General features: G+C 50.2%; 1 protein-coding gene across 1 annotated transcript; it reads left to right on the top strand.

Moving 5' to 3' along the window:
• Positions 1 to 9,676: 9,676 nt before the first annotated feature.
• Positions 9,677 to 9,904, top strand: IUM83_02737 (uncharacterized protein; the record flags this gene model as incomplete). Its single annotated transcript, XM_067926679.1, has 1 exon — positions 9,677 to 9,904. The coding sequence occupies one exon, from the start codon at positions 9,677 to 9,679 to the stop codon at positions 9,902 to 9,904; it is 228 nt and encodes a 75-aa protein (XP_067784116.1).
• Positions 9,905 to 16,938: the final 7,034 nt, after the last annotated feature.

Raw genomic sequence — 16,938 nt, 5'->3', positions numbered from 1 at the left:
CCCTTGTTGCAAAACTGGCTTTGCGGTGTGGAGTGCAAGACGGAGAAAAATGAGACCGAAGCGCTACAGAGCGATTTCGACGGAGTTCATGAGCTTTAACGATGCTCGTGCCTACACTGCGGAGACCGTGTTTACGACAGAGATGCTGCTAACCATCACTCCTGAAGATGTTAGCCGGTGGATGAATTTTCGTGCGTTTGGTGAGCCATACCCTGGCGAGGACGCTAAGCCAGTGTTTGCCAGATCTTCCACTCTCGCATTCGCCAAAAAAGCTATCTCGTGCTTTATGCCTCGTGTTGCTGTTACCTGGGACCCGATTCGAAAAGAAGGCAATCCGACGCGCTCGGAGCTGGTGAATAAGGTGATCAAAACGGTGAAACGCTTCGAGGTTCGCCGAGAAGGAGTGCAGTCCGCCGCCCGGCGTCCCATCGAATACGAAGAGTTCATTAACCTCCTCGAGGTTGTGCGCTCTAATCATGACAAAGACAGCATCAAGTACGTCATTAGCAGTGTTCTCACTTTGCAATGGCACATGATTACAAGAATCGACGACATGATGCAGCTAAAGTTCGACAGCTTCACTCCTAACATACAGCACCCTCACACATTACTCTGTCAACTACGCTGGTCAAAGAATATTTCCGAGGAGCGTGACGCCCCGGAGCAGATTTTGCTGGGTAGCTTAGACCCACGAGTGTGTGTCCTGTTGAATTTGGCTGTTCACCTTGAAATGGCGAGTAGTAGTGCGTCTCCCTACGTGTTTGGGAACGCGGTGGACGGAGATCGTGTTGTCCGACGCTTTCTGCAAGAGATATTTGACGGTGATAAATTTCACAAGCTAAAGCAAGGCAACCTGGGGACTCACAGCTTGCGTAAAGGGGCAGCGACTTACGGGACAAGAAGTGGTTTGACCAGAGATTTTATAAATCGTCGCGGGAGGTGGCGTGCCCAGAAGAGTGTCGTCGACATTTATATTGATAACACGCAGCCTTATCCGGACGCCGCAACGGCCAGCGTGCTAACAGGTCCACTGGGCCCGTGCTTTTACGTTATCGAAGATGGCATGAGATTTGTCACCGATAACTTGCTCGTCAACCGAATCGGCAGCGTCATCAAGCAGAAAATGGGAGAAGGCGTAGCACACGAACTGAGTATAGTCTTGTTGTGGGCGTCGCTGGTGCCCGACGGCTCGTTTGACTATGCATTAATCCCTACGGCGCTGAAACAGCGCGTGATTACAGCGTATCGGGATGCTGGCGGAAACCCTACGGTAAATCCCGTCAAACGGGTTCCCATTCAGGTCGTGGGGGAGGGTGCACAACTCCAGCTTATTGAGCTCACAGAAGACGGCCCATATTCTGATAGCAACACACCTGTAGAACACAGCAACATTCCCACCAGGATGAGCGCAGACAATACTCGAACGGAGTTCACAGCATTACACTCACAGTTATTTGGAGTGCAGCGCCAGCTCTCAAACACCATGAATGAGGTCCTTCGGCTGAGAACAGAAATGCAGCAGGAGCACCGAAGAATGATGGCTGTGATGCGACGCATCGCATTGCAGCCTGTTGTCCGAACGCTGACAGAGGGCAGTGAGGTTTCTGACGTTGCTGCTGGTGTTGGTGCACGCAGAGTCGTGCGGCTGGCCAAGAGGCCGCGAGATTTGTTCCAGTTGTGGCACGAGTATGAGTTCGGCTTGAATGGAACTAAACCTGCAAAAGAATTCACACGAGCAGAGAGAGGAGCAAATAAGTTCGCATATTCGCGACGGAAAGCTTTCTGGGATAGTGTGGCGTACCTCGTTCGAGCGGGACTCACGAGCGACGTCGCTATCGACAGGATCTACGCAGCGTACGGACGCCAGCGGCCAGTGACAGCGATCCTGACAGCTCTTCGCCGCGACAAGAAGAATGGCGGACACCCAGCGCTCCGCGTGTAGTTTAGAGCGACTTTTTACCAATCAAAACGCAGTTGCACTGATTGTTGCACCGATGGTCGATATTAATATGTAATTGGCCTTTTGCAACCAAGGTAGTATTTCCGCTGAGCGAGCGATCCTATTGGTGGGTAACGGCTCTAGGCTGTGGTATCGCCCCCAAAGATGGCGGAACCCCTGCTAACTTTGAGGTATCGTTTGCAATTTCTGTTGCTCTAGGCGTTTGTATTGTCGCATGGATATGCTACCAGCTCCATACAAAAAAGACGTGATCATTTTTCCCCTTGTTGCAAATCTGGCTTTGCGGTGTGGAGTGCAAGACGGAGAAAAATGAGACCGAAGCGCTACAGAGCGATTTTGACGGAGTTCATGAGCTTTAACGATGCTCGTGCCTACACCACGGAGACCGTGTTTACGACAGAGATGCTGCTAACCATCACTCCTGAAGATGTTAGCCGGTGGATGAATTTTCGTGCGTTTGGTGAGCCATACTCTGGCGAGGACGCTAAGCCAGTGTTTGTCAGATCTTCCACTCTCGCATTCGCCAAAAAAGCTATCTCGTGCTTTATGCCTCGTGTTGCTGTTACCTGGGACCCGATTCGAAAAGAAGGCAATCCGACGCGCTCGGAGCTGGTGAATAAGGTGATCAAAACGGTGAAACGCTTCGAGGTTCGCCGAGAAGGAGTGCAGTCCGCCGCCCGGCGTCCCATCGAATACGAAGAGTTCATTAACCTCCTCGAGGTTGTGCGCTCTAATCATGACAAAGACAGCATCAAGTACGTCATTAGCAGTGTTCTCACTTTGCAATGGCACATGATTACAAGAATCGACGACATGATGCAGCTAAAGTTCGACAGCTTCACTCCTAACATACAGCACCCTCACACATTACTCTGTCAACTACGCTGGTCAAAGAATATTTCCGAGGAGCGTGACGCCCCGGAGCAGATTTTGCTGGGTAGCTTAGACCCACGAGTGTGTGTCCTGTTGAATTTGGCTGTTCACCTTGAAATGGCGAGTAGTAGTGCGTCTCCCTACGTGTTTGGGAACGCGGTGGACGGAGATCGTGTTGTCCGACGCTTTCTGCAAGAGATATTTGACGGTGATAAATTTCACAAGCTAAAGCAAGGCAACCTGGGGACTCACAGCTTGCGTAAAGGGGCAGCGACTTACGGGACAAGAAGTGGTTTGACCAGAGATTTTATAAATCGTCGCGGGAGGTGGCGTGCCCAGAAGAGTGTCGTCGACATTTATATTGATAACACGCAGCCTTATCCGGACGCCGCAACGGCCAGCGTGCTAACAGGTCCACTGGGCCCGTGCTTTTACGTTATCGAAGATGGCATGAGATTTGTCACCGATAACTTGCTCGTCAACCGAATCGGCAGCGTCATCAAGCAGAAAATGGGAGAAGGCGTAGCACACGAACTGAGTATAGTCTTGTTGTGGGCGTCGCTGGTGCCCGACGGCTCGTTTGACTATGCATTAATCCCTACGGCGCTGAAACAGCGCGTGATTACAGCGTATCGGGATGCTGGCGGAAACCCTACGGTAAATCCCGTCAAACGGGTTCCCATTCAGGTCGTGGGGGAGGGTGCACAACTCCAGCTTATTGAGCTCACAGAAGACGGCCCATATTCTGATAGCAACACACCTGTAGAACACAGCAACATTCCCACCAGGATGAGCGCAGACAATACTCGAACGGAGTTCACAGCATTACACTCACAGTTATTTGGAGTGCAGCGCCAGCTCTTAAACACCATGAATGAGGTCCTTCGGCTGAGAACAGAAATGCGGCAGGAGCACCGAAGAATGATGGCTGTGATGCGACGCATCGCATTGCAGCCTGTTGTCCGAACGCTGACAGAGGGCAGTGAGGTTTCTGACGTTGCTGCTGGTGTTGGTGCACGCAGAGTCGTGCGGCTGGCCAAGAGGCCGCGAGATTTGTTCCAGTTGTGGCACGAGTATGAGTTCGGCTTGAATGGAACTAAACCTGCAAAAGAATTCACACGAGCAGAGAGAGGAGCAAATAAGTTCGCATATTCGCGACGGAAAGCTTTCTGGGATAGTGTGGCGTACCTCGTTCGAGCGGGACTCACGAGCGACGTCGCTATCGACAGGATCTACGCAGCGTACGGACGCCAGCGGCCAGTGACAGCGATCCTGACAGCTCTTCGCCGCGACAAGAAGAATGGCGGACACCCAGCGCTCCGCGTGTAGTTTAGAGCGACTTTTTACCAATCAAAACGCAGTTGCACTGATTGTTGCACCGATGGTCGATATTAATATGGTTTTAGCAAGAACGTGTGGTGCCCTACTGTTGCCCACGTTTTGCCAGAGACTAGTCCCACACACCCGTGCATTGCTGGTGGCAACATGAAAGGCGCCGATTACCCGTTGGTTCAGTGTTGGCAGTTGGGACTTTACGTTTTGGCCAAACACGGGCCGAAACGTGGTTTTGCCGTGTCGTTTAGGCCATGCGATCATGGCCGGGCCTGGCCAGAATTGGCCGAATCACCTTGGCCTCATAAGAGCATATGTATCGGTATTGTTTAGGCAGGTTTAGCGCATGCCAAAACCCTTTTTGCACTACATCCGCTTTACCGGCAAGTAATAGTGCAGAAAAGTAGTTCTGAAGTAACTGTGATTACGTAGACAGGTTTGCACTAGCACGTCGATACTGGCGGCGGTAGTGATTTGAGGTCCAGTTTGCACTACGAGCTGCGACTACAGAACAACAAGTGACTCCGCCACTCCTCCGAAGCAACCACAACACCGATGCCTGGAGCGTGTGCCTGGGAGAAGAGCGAAGAGATCCATCTTTGCGAGGCCCACGCGAACGTGTCAGAGAATAGCGCCACGTCCACAGATCCTTCCACGACAGAGTTTTGAGAGCGTATTCACCAGCACTTCGTGACTCTGGAGGGGGAAACTACTCGTAACACAGGATCACTTCAGACGCATTGGTCCAGTCTTATTCGTCCTGATGTCACTCTGTATACGTCGCTGCACGCTGCCGCAAGTATTTGCAGCTATTAAATGTCTTTTACTACAGTTAATGTGTTTACGACTGTTATTATGTTATCGATTTAGATTCAAGCGAGGTTCTCGTCCAGCGAGTCTGAGGAGCAACCGTATGCTAGCTTTCGAAGAGCTGCTACAGCCTTGCCGCTAGGGTGTATACTCTTCTTGCTGGTGGCGTCTCACTTCCACGTGAAGAGCGAGTCATGACGACCAACATCAGCTACAAAGTTCCAGAATAGCTCTTTCCCCATACGAAATCTCCTCCGAAGCTGTTCATCTGTGTAGACTGGAACGTGAGAGAAATACATGCTGTGAAAGCGCTTGTAGGTCCCCTCAAAATCTCGCTGGAGGTTGGCGCGTCAGCTTTTACTAGGTCGTCCTGCCAAGCGTTTGCGCCGGCGCCGGCGGTGCATTTGAAGCCCGAGGGAGCCTGCTACCATGAGTGCTGTGGGGTCAAGTATCGTCTGGATGTTCAAAAATCCAAACTGAATGTATTCACTAATGACTCATGCACCAAAAACGATACGCGGAGTTGTGAAGTGATAATAGTGAAGCCGATTGGCAGATCTATGTGCCAACGCTGCACGATTTTGTCAATCAGTTCTCTGATCACTACGGTGCCTAAGCACTACCGGTACAGATGCTCTTATCACATAATCTAAAGAAGCAAAGGTGTAGATGGCATCGCCAGGGGGGCGTCAACCAGGCCAGGACGCTAGGCACTTCAAGCTACTGGAAGAGCTTGGAAAAGCACCAGGGGTCTACCGCTATCGCGAATGCAAGTTCTGCAGAGCGGCCTATAACAACGACGTGACTGACACGCACGACGCCAAAAGTAGTCATCGACAGGCCACGTAATTACGTGAGCCATCTCGCCAAGTGCGCCCACGACCAGGCTTCACAGCTTCCCCAGACGTCCCCATGTAACCCGAGTTAGCCTACCGAAGCTGCAGCTGCAACCAAGAGCCCAGCGTTTTCTCTAGATCTAAGCTCCATTAACACCCCGGAGTCCATTGCCCAACGCACGAGATCTCAATCTATAAAAAGTCGCGCGCACGTCGGAGGCTGATCCTTGGCAAGGGTTCAGGGCTGAGGGTCAAGCGCCGTAAGTCAACACCGGCCAAGAAGATGAAGGACAAGCGCCGCAGATTTATCAAGCATGAAATTAAAGAGGTTGAACGTGCTCTCATCGAGATGCATGCTGACAACCACTTATCCAACCGTTTCATTGAGCAAGATTCAGTGCTAAGTTTTTTGGAGTTACTGTGTCCGGGTATTACGGATATCCTTCCTTCTCGTCGCACACTTGGCTCGCGAATTCTCAAAGAGCATGCTGCTCGCTGCAAAGCCATAGAGACTGATACGCTGAAGACAATCGAAGAAAATACCAATGGTTGGATCAACATTTTGTCAGATGTCGGGCAGAACATCTGCAAAGATCACTTACTTGGCTGTCAGCTATCGCTTTTTTGGCGTTGCTCACGTTCACGTTGGTGCCTGCTGGAGATGACAATCACGATGTAGCTATTGCGGAGCAACTCGAGCAACTACTAGAGCAAGTACTGCTAGATCAGTGGCGGGTCGGCGCAATTGTCACTGATAATGCTGGTCAATGTGGACGTGCACGCAGAATGTTCGCTCTTCGATGGCCTCGGATGGGTTTCTTGTTCTATTTTGCGCATGACATCAATACTCTCGTAATGTCCGTACTGCGGTCTTCTTTTCGAGACGTGGCCGCATGCGCTGCGACAGCAGTAAAGCCAATTAATGCATCGTCTTCGAAGTGGCTACCTCGTGCTCGGAAAATGATGATAACGTTTTACGGAAAGCATTTGGGATGCGGACTCTTCGCGAAACATGATGGAATTCGATGCAGGGCTGTTTTGTGTCATTACTGCGAGTTCAATCAGCTTTACAAATGTTTTATCGCAAGTACAAAAATGATAGTGAGTTTCCGTCAAACCTTCATGTGCTCGGCGATTCATCATTCTGGGAAGAACTAAAAGAGGCTGAAGCAGTCATTGCTCCTCTGTTTTTCGCTTATTACCGACTGCAGCGAGATAAGAAGACGGTGTCCGACGTAGTTATTTCGTTTCGTGACAGCTACTGCGGATTTCATCAGCATCTTGTTCGCCACGACAAGCTAGTTAGCTGCATTGAAAATCGCTGGGCGCAGTGCGAGCAGCCTTTGTATATGCTTGGTTTTGCATTGCATCCGATGTACGCTCACACCACCAGGAAGCTACCCGTTACAGCAGTATCTGGTATCGGCTCGTTGTGCAAGATAGCCGTGTCCTACTATCGTCGACTGTTTGGCACCGAATACATAGGAGAGATACGACGCGACATGTTGAACTGGATGAAGGGTAGATTTACACGCATCAAATCTAGTGCCTTTCCAATATGTCCGTGGCAACACTGGGAATGCGTTGCATTAGAGCACCCCAAGAGCGCAATTCCAAACTCGTGATGAGAGTGATTCACTGCTACTTATGAATGCCTATTTAGTGAACTTGGGCTAATTCACACCGCAAAGCGGAACCGGATGGCTGCAAGCAAAACATTGGATGTTCACACTGTAGCAAAGCATGCCCGTCAACGTGCACACGAGAATGCTGCTGAATCGGAGAATCCAAAGAAAAAAAACATCATCTTGCCAGTCGAAAGAGGAATCTTGACGCAGCCAATGCATCAGCGATTTTCAGTCCGTCGCTGCAGTGGCGTGGTTCGACACGTGTCGATGAGGATAGCGACAGTGAAGACGCTGGTGACAGCGTTGAAGGCGAACCAACCCAATCACTACGGGGTGATTTTCTGGATGAAGTTTTTCAGGATGCTAAAATCGGCTCTGGTTACAGGTCAACCGATAATAACGCCCCACCTGCTGATACACCAGCACCAACTAGGCCTTCATCACCAACGTTTTCGAACGGTGAAGAACAGACATGCTACAACGACAACGAACTGGAGCAATTGCCGAGCCGATCAAGACGTCATCTTCAAAACATAACGATAGATACTTTCCGCAAGAACCCGTGACGCTTCAGGGATTTCGCTGACGAAAGCAAAGCTGGTCGAACTGTTTGGGTGAGCGCACCATAGTAAACGGAGGTAGCAAGGTTTTTGCATTCATCGGTTCATGTTTCCACCACATGATCGAAGTTGAAATCGCAAACTCGCATATTGATCCATTTGTAACTCCAAGAAACAGCTCCTCTAACGCGTCAAAACCACCATTGGGCTGCAACTTTGTCACTACCACACAATAACGAGCGAGAACTGCGCCGAAACGCGACCCAGCGCACCTGACGCCGCCTGCCGCAGCGGCACGAACATCATCTTCCGCTGTAAGCAGCTCCACAAGACGCGACGCTGCCATGTGTTCGGCGCTATCGTCTGCGTTGCGTTTGTCGCGGAACACCAACACCAAAGTTAAGCCGAGATTGACAGCACAGTCAATAACAACCGCACACCCGCATCATCCTCCCTGTTTCAGTATCATCACTAGCATGTTCGACAAGCCCACCATGTTGCCGCCTCCACACACCCGCTCATCCGACAACCCGATCGTCATGATTAACGAAGGAGCCCACGTCACGGGCGAGGACATGCACGCGGACCGGTACTCTGACCACACAAAGCAGTGTCAGGCACCTCGCCCAACACGTACAACTTGGAGAACGACAGCAGCGCCGGCTTGGCTTCCGCGCTCTCCAGCACCGATGGCTGCAGCGTCACCGCCGACGACACCAACGAACGAGGAACTAAACGCTCCGAACCACGTGCGGCAGCTCTACCCCCACTGGCCGCAATGACACCGAGTCCCGATACGCCCACCACGTTCGCGGACACCACGGTCTGCGACTTGGTCACGCACGGCGCCAACCACTCCTCATTTGTCTCCTCAGTTGTCTTCAGCTAGCTCACGTTGCTGCCTACGACCTGCACGAATCGCTGTCCCTGCATGCTCGCATTGTGCACATCCAGCCCAGTACCACTTCGTAGCGCTGACGCGCTACGAAGGACTGCCGACACCGCCTGCCGCAGCAGCATCGCCCCGTCTTGATCGCAACAAGCACAGCACCACCGGCAGGTTCAAGCGACTCGCGTCGGGCTCTGAATCCATACGTCCGTTTCTTCCTGCGAGAGGTCTTAACATCTTTTAAGTACTTCGTTACTTTTTATTTAAAAGTGATTGTTTAATGATTGGCCTATTCAGCAGGTAAAGTCCTTCTGCCACGGCTTTAGGCCAATCGGTCCGGCCGGACTGTTTACGGCTGGCCTAAACGTAGGGACTTTACCAACACTGGTAGGTTTGCTGGACACAAACGTCGCATAATAGAGTATATATGTCCGGTTAAATATCCGCACACTACGCGTGGCATTACCAGTGGCGTTGGTGGTCACGGCATCTTTAACCTGCTACAGGCGCTGCAGCTGCTGGCGCTTGTGGCCCCTCCTGTTAGCACATTTCAACTAGTCATCTAACCAATAGCCAAGTCAAAACGGAGTCCCATCGTCCGCCCGAAAAGCGCAAGACACAAGTGCATCGACGATAACGCGCAGCTGAAGGAAATCCTGGCCGTTAACCCCTTCCAAGTGGAGCGTGAGGGCAAGACTGCCGCATGGGCAACGTCGTTAGTGTTACTCGTAGATACTGGACGCCACCGTGAGCTCTGTACGCTGCTACTCTCAGAGTTCAAGGCCAATATGGCGAAGAGCGCAGTCGCCAGCGGCATCAACGATGAGCACACGGAGAAGGGCGACCTACTTGTCAACGTGTTGGACCTGTTGGACGACGCAGAAGCTCTTTGCGACGAGAAGAAGCCGAAGAATGATGCCAAGCAGCGGGGCAACGAACGGTCCGACGCTATGCGCGAGGAGGCGATGAGCGGCATGAGCAAGAGAAAGAACAAGTACGACTTATTCACAGAGTAGATGGCCCACGTCAATGAGCGAGACGAGTAATGAGCTTTCGAGGTGTCCCCTTCCGAAAACAAATACGGAGTGTCGTATACAAGCCTTTACAGAGCGCTTCAATATCGTCTATCGACGGTTAAAGGGCAACCGGAAGGTCGGTGAGGAGACCAATTCCAGATCGACATGTTTATTGCAGCTCACCTGGGATGAACAGTTCGACGTCAACACCCTTGACCCGAATCAGATACTACCTCCGGTCCGAAAAACAATGGGCACTTCAAGCATGGTGTGTCAACATAATATTTTTTGCCTTCCCATTGGACAAAACTAGACAATTTAATTTGTTGGCTCAGAGCCATTAATTTTTTTTGCATCCCTGGCGGCGCCAAAGTTCGCCCGAAACCCGCGCCAAAACACAGTATCAAATCTGCCAAAGAGGCATCCAGACCCTCCCAAGAAACCGCGCACCCCCACGCCAAAGATCTGCCGCTTTCTACGAAGCTGGAATTCGTGCTGTTTCTCTCGGACATGGCCACCTGTGGAAAGCTTCCACGTGGGGCTATCTCTGAGGTTGCAACACGATTCCGTTGCCATCGCAATACAGTGCACAAGCTGTGGAGTGGTCGCGCCACTATTGCCGTCAGCGGCCAAGCAACCGCGGCCGGCCCAGGGCCTTCACTGATGGGGCCATCAAGACCAAGATTGAGTCGGCCCCTGTGGGGAGCCGGACCACGCTGCGTGGTCTCGCCGCCGCCACCTGTATTCTGCGGACCCAGCTCTTTCGCCGCTTGCAGGAGCGCAGCGTGGTCAGGCGAGTCACCGTCGTGCCGAAGCCGCTGCTCACCCCTGAGCACATGGCGCAGCACCGCCAGTTCGCGCGGGCTTTTGTGACGAAGCTTCCTGGTAAGAATTTTGACTGCCTCGTTATCTGTTATGAGTAATTGATATAATATCTGACGTTATGTAACGTAATGTTTGGTATTTAAGTGAGCTCAGATACCAATTCGATGACATGCAGAGTGTGGTGCATGTTGACGAAAAATGGTTTTACGTGCACCGGAACCGCAACACCTACCACCTCACCGAAGGCGAACCTGCACCACGCGCCGTCACCAAGAACAAAACCCACCGCACAAAAGTAATGTGTTTTTGGCGGCGGTTGCCCGCCCACGGTACGATGAGCATTAGTGCATGACCTTTGACGGAAAGTTGGGACTGTGGCCTGTGGTGAAAACCAAAGCTGGCTGTTCGCAGTAGCAAGAACCGGCCGAAGGGCACTCCGGTCACAACTCCAGTCGAGATGACCAAGGACGTCTACGAGCACATGCTGACGCAGCAAGTCATCCTCGCGATCAAGCGAGTTTGGCCAGGTATTTTTTTTGCATTTAATTTTATTCTGTTTTGTGCTGACTATTTTTTTTTGCGTGTAGGTAAGGAGGAGGTGACAATACAGCAGGACAATGCGCCACCCCACCGTGCCTCGGGCCGGACCGCGGTGAAGGCAGCTGCTGCAGCGGGGGGGTTTGGTCGATCAAGTTCGCCAACCAGCCACCGCTCAGCCCCGACTTCAACGTGCTTGACTTGGGCTGGTTCGACTCGCTGCAGTCGCTGCAGTACAAGAAGCAGACGCGAGACGTCGACGGGCTCATCGCAGCCGTGAAGACCGCGTTTGAGGATATGGTAAGTACCACCACCAACACATGCTTTCTTACGCAGCAAAGCGTACTAGAGGCGCCGATGCTTGTTGGTGGTGGCAACAGCTACAACATCCCCCACTTGAAAAAGGACGCACTAATGAGAGTCGAACCATTGCCTCACTGTCTCCCGTGCTCGGCTGAGGCGGTTGCAGTTGTTGATGCTTAAGCTTAATAAAACTTCGGTTTCGTAACGGTAAAATTAAGCATAAATATTACCTTCATTCTGATTGGTCATTCGCTGATAGTTCAATTTTGTGACTGCATATTGTTTTTCGGACCGGAGGTAGTATACAACATGGAGAATACTTAACATCGATGGTGGCAAAGTCCTGGATTTTCACGGGCGCTGAATACGTCATGGACAGCAAAATTGTGTCAGGTAATTCTTTTGGAGTTACGTTTGAACTCAACCCTGAATTACCGTTAACGAAGCTTGAATGTTGTTATTACAGGGTGTGAGTGCATTACAATGTGAGGGCTCTTGGGGGGGGGGGGGGCACCGACTCAAAAATACCGTAAACCGCGGGTTCAGCGCAACATCCCGTAAAAACATAAAAAGGGCTGTATCGTATTTTTTCGTAGATGTGACACCCCAACTCTCTATGATATGAATATGCAATTGACAAACAGTTCAACGTAAATGTTATTCATCGCGTACAAGTGGCACATCGCTAGCCGACACGTCCGGAACCCAAACGCTGTCACGAGGTCCGATAGGCATCAACCCCGCCATTATGAAGCTGTTGACAATGGCTTGATCAGGAACTACTGCCCAGGCTTCAGCCACAATCTGCGACAGCTGAGCACGCTTCTCTCGCGGGTTAGCAGGAAATAGGTTCTCAATATAGTACCGAAGGTACGCATTCCTTCAAAATACAGCAAAAACGTTAGAAAAAGTACGTACGTGACGTGGTTCGTGAAAGCCTTCATCACAGAGACGTTCATTGGTTGGCATATTCCTGTTCATTCCTGCTGCAACGCGTACCGAACCGACGCCATCTTGTGGGTCTTCCGACTGTCAAGGAGTAGGAGTCTACATCCGTCAATTGGCGGCTTACACACCTATACTGAAACAAAGTCAAACGTAATAATTGTCGATACATGTAATAAAATCATAACACGTGCTCTTTCAATCCAGTCAAGCATGACTGTAGCGTCACAGTATGCGTTCTTCTGCACGGTGTGCTCGACGGTTGTCGCATTAAATGCAGGGCTAAATACTTCTTGGGAGCATGCGCCTGGCAATCCTGCAAAAACGACAAACGGGGGAAGTTTCTCACCTGTGGCCGACGCAGCAAGAAACACAGACACTCGAAAACCGTTGACCGAGCTTCCTACATCTATATACACAAATTGTAAGAAAAATATAAACACTTTAAAATGTCAATCTTACCTTGCTCGACGTCGATCGTCGGAGACCCCACAAAGGCAACCGTGGTCCACCCATTTATGTCCACATAGACGGCCGCTTGGTCCATGTTATAGACATAGGCATACTTTTCAGGTCCACTCAAGTAGGATAGAATCTCGACTTCCTCCACAGTACGTAGTGTTGAGTGCGAAAATACATTCGCAATCTCCTATAAGCATAAAATTAAAACGTTAAAACATCCAAATTTCGCCACAATAGACTAAATCCGTACCTTACCTCCATATCAGACCGCTTTTACGGCCTTTGGGAGTGATACGTCGCACCGTCCGTCGATTGGGTTTGAGGAAGCGGTGGTTGTACATTAAACTTGCCGCCCTCGACCACGCAGCAAAGAGGGCGGGTGCAAATATTGAGTGCATAAGCAGTAGGCAGGTGATAGACACACAAAGATATCTATTTTTGCGCATGCTGACAATCCATTCAAGTAGCCTACGTATAAATCGCAAAAATACGTAGTCAACACAAAATTAAAACAGCATACTTGTTTGGCATTTCGCACCTCTGCTCTAGATCAGGTTGCTGCACGTAAACGTGAGCACGCGTGGTAGGTCCGGCGAAGCACAGATTGGAGGTCGAAGCAGCGATACGACTGGCATCCATTTTCCAGCGGTGAAGGGTCGACCGATCGACCCCCACACCCACACAGCATCTGCGACCGCCACCGCAGTCGAATTGGTCGAATCCAGCATCTTGAGTGACTTAGGTAGATGGTGCACATGAAATTAATATGTACCCTTACTTTTTCTTGTTCGCGTTCTTTGGGCTCCTTGGCATTTTGCGCGCGAATAGTAAACGACGGAGGTCATTTGCCCGCGGGATTATTCAGCTGTTGGTTCTGGCAGCAAGCTGACTTTTTACGCGTAAAAAGTAAGAAGTATATATATATATATATATATATAGAGAGAGAGAGAGAGAAGGGCTTTTTACAGCTGTTGCGGTGGACCCGTGGTTTACGGTTCTATGCCCAATAGTGATATTTAAAAATGCTAATTCCAGTCATTCCACCCAAAGGCTTCCGGACACTGTGGAAGGTGAGTGGTATCGCTCAACACCGAGTGTTTTCGTCAACGACGAGGTGATGATGGTGTGGTTACATGATGTGATTTGTAGGAGCCCAGGTGGGCCTTTTGCGGATGAGCACATACTCCAGATGGATGACGAGAGCGGGTACTTAAGCCCCAATGTACAGACTGCAACCAATACGCTACCGACAATTATTCCCACAAATGTGACCGATCGTATCCAGCGAGAAGATTGATTTCCTATTCAGCGAATTACGGCATATTAGTGCTTAATTTGTGAGGAACGCAACATGCAAGTGATTCTGAGGATAGCCTCCGAAATAGGACAACTCGAGATCAGGTCAAGACAGGTCAATATCGATTTGGCTCGGTCTCTACACATCAAATGTCGACAAAAAATTTTGCAGAGCGTGTAAGAATACTAAAGCGCAAATAGACGCACACACGCATTCGATCGGAAACGTGCGAGGTGCCACCGTGGCAGTGGGGCACCGCAGTCGTTCTAGAGATGTACCGCTTTACACCTCGTTCTACAGTTTGTGGAAGGTACGAAATACCAAGAAAACCTCTTTCCTCACTGTAACGTGTCGCTGTGCTGATTTGTCTAGCCAGTAGGCAACCAAATGTTAGCGCTGGACGATCTACATACCTTGAAGCAAATCGTTTCGGATGGAAAACTTAGTAGTGTAAACTAGAACCGTGAGGTTATTGCTGCTAAACTTGACGACTCCATTAGACTTTATTGCGACAGCGAGTTCCCCCTACTCAACAAAACTTCATTACTGGTATTCCACGAAGCCCATCACAATCTTGTCCTTTCAGAAAACATACGCCTGTTCCTAAGACAGCTGATCATCTTTACGAAGCCTTGGGCACCGATGGTGTACCGACTTTAATTCACCAGACCGCTATGGTTGACAGACGGCGGCTACAGAGCGCGCTGTCCGGTCAGTATTCGTGACACACCGCTGCGTACAAGTTGCGTTTCGCTTGGATGTAAACCAAGAATACCGCTTCGCTGAGAGCGTTGGCTACAGGCTGGTACTAGGCAGAGATCTGGGCACATTAATGCTGGACGAGATTTGGCCCATATTTATCCATCTCTACAACATACATGTAAGATATGGATTGCTTTCAAGGACATAAAAGTGCGAAAGCATTTTCGTTTGCAGCGATAACGAGGCTTTTAACAGGATGACCGCAGATCAAAACATCCCGATCATTGTGTAACGTTCTGGAGCTGTGACTTACGTCGGTCGATTAGCGTACCATTCTGTACATCTTGGTTACACACCTGGGACACCTCCCATGACGCAATGGGGTGTCATTGACGGATTTTTATTTCTTCTTCGAGACGACAAATTATTTTCCCACGTATACGCCACTCAGGCGAAAAATGGTATTCGTAAAAGTTCAGATTCTTCGTATTGTGCGACGGATGGACGAGCCTCTATTCCAAGAAGGCTGCGAAGCAGCAAGTGAAACAAGCACGAGCGGTGGAAAAATCGACAAGGAGAAGGCAAAAATGAAGTTAGCCGTGAAGAGAAAACGGAGCGCGACCAAGCAAAGGCGCAGCTGGCGAAGGAGAAGGCGTGCAAGACGCCGAAGTGTGACGGAGAGGAGGAGAAGCTTCGTCTGGTGCGGCAGCACGACAAGAGGCCGACCAAGAGGTGAAGGACGGGCATCGTCAATTGGATCGAACTATAACACTTGCCTTGTGTATGAAATCAAGTGTCCGGGAATATGATACAACCACGGTTTCGGCCCCGTTTTAATCTTGACTTTGTTTGTACCTTAACTGACCGGAATATGTATATCACGGATACCCCGTGACGAATAGTGCTCGGTTGACTTCTGTGTTTCGTTAAATATGTATTGACGCGGTTATACAACAATAATAGGGTCGAATTATTGTGCATTTCAGTCATTTTGGCGGGCAAGGTGCTAATCCCGCCCGAATTAGAATTAACCCTAATCATGTGTACCCATAATCGAAACTACATTTAGGGCCCCGATGATCCAAGCAGCCGCGGGTTAGCCTCGATTTATCTGGTCTAGGGCGGTTTGGCGGGTTGTTACCCGCCATTCGTTGTTAAATACGCCGCAACTCTGCCGCTACTTGGCCTCACTCTCATTTCAACGGCGGTGCCGCCATGACGATCCCAACAGACTTGAGGTGGCGGGCGATAGTGTTAGTGTACATGTATGACATCAGCATGGCGCTAGTGGCCTGTGTGTTAGGTGTATCAGTTCGGTCTATCGAGCGGTGACATGGCCTCTTCAAAACTAAGGGAAATGTGCTGCCTGAAGATAGCAAGAACAAGTCGGCAAGATAGCCTTCGGAGGCAGTCGATTTTGTAGAGGATTACATTCGTGTCCATCCATGTTTTTACTTAGAGGAATTGTAGGAGGCACTGAAGGAAAAGTTTGGCAGCACACTGAACTATTCTACTCCTACTCTCTGTCGTTTGCTAAAGTTTGACCTCAAAATTACCAGAAAAGTACTCACTAAGCGCGCGCGCGAAAGTGTGCCGACCGAAGTAGAAGTTTTTTTTAATCGAAAACTACGTCCATTTTACAGTGGACCCGATCAGTTAGTTTTAATTGATGAGACTTCTAAAGACGGTAGCGATGCGCTTAGAAAGTATGCTTGGTCACGTCGAGGCACACCTGCGATTGTCGCTTTACCTTTTAGTCGAGGGGAGCGTTTATCGGGTTTGGCTGTATTTGATGTGACAGGGTTCTTTGGATGGGAATCGACGTCGGGTACGTTTGACAGAGTTGCCTTTCATGACGTCTTCCGATGAAAAATTGCGCCGTATCTTAACCTGTGGCGATTACCAAGGTACAACACAAATCTATTAACCATTTGATGCAGTCTTAAGCTAATTCTGTTTTTCG

This window comes from Phytophthora cinnamomi (genome assembly GCF_018691715.1).
Source record: "Phytophthora cinnamomi strain GKB4 chromosome Unknown Contig92, whole genome shotgun sequence".
NCBI classification, from domain to species: Eukaryota; Oomycota; class Peronosporomycetes; order Peronosporales; family Peronosporaceae; genus Phytophthora; species Phytophthora cinnamomi.
Note: the sequence above shows the minus strand (reverse complement) of the source record. Positions and strands in the feature narration are given on the sequence as shown.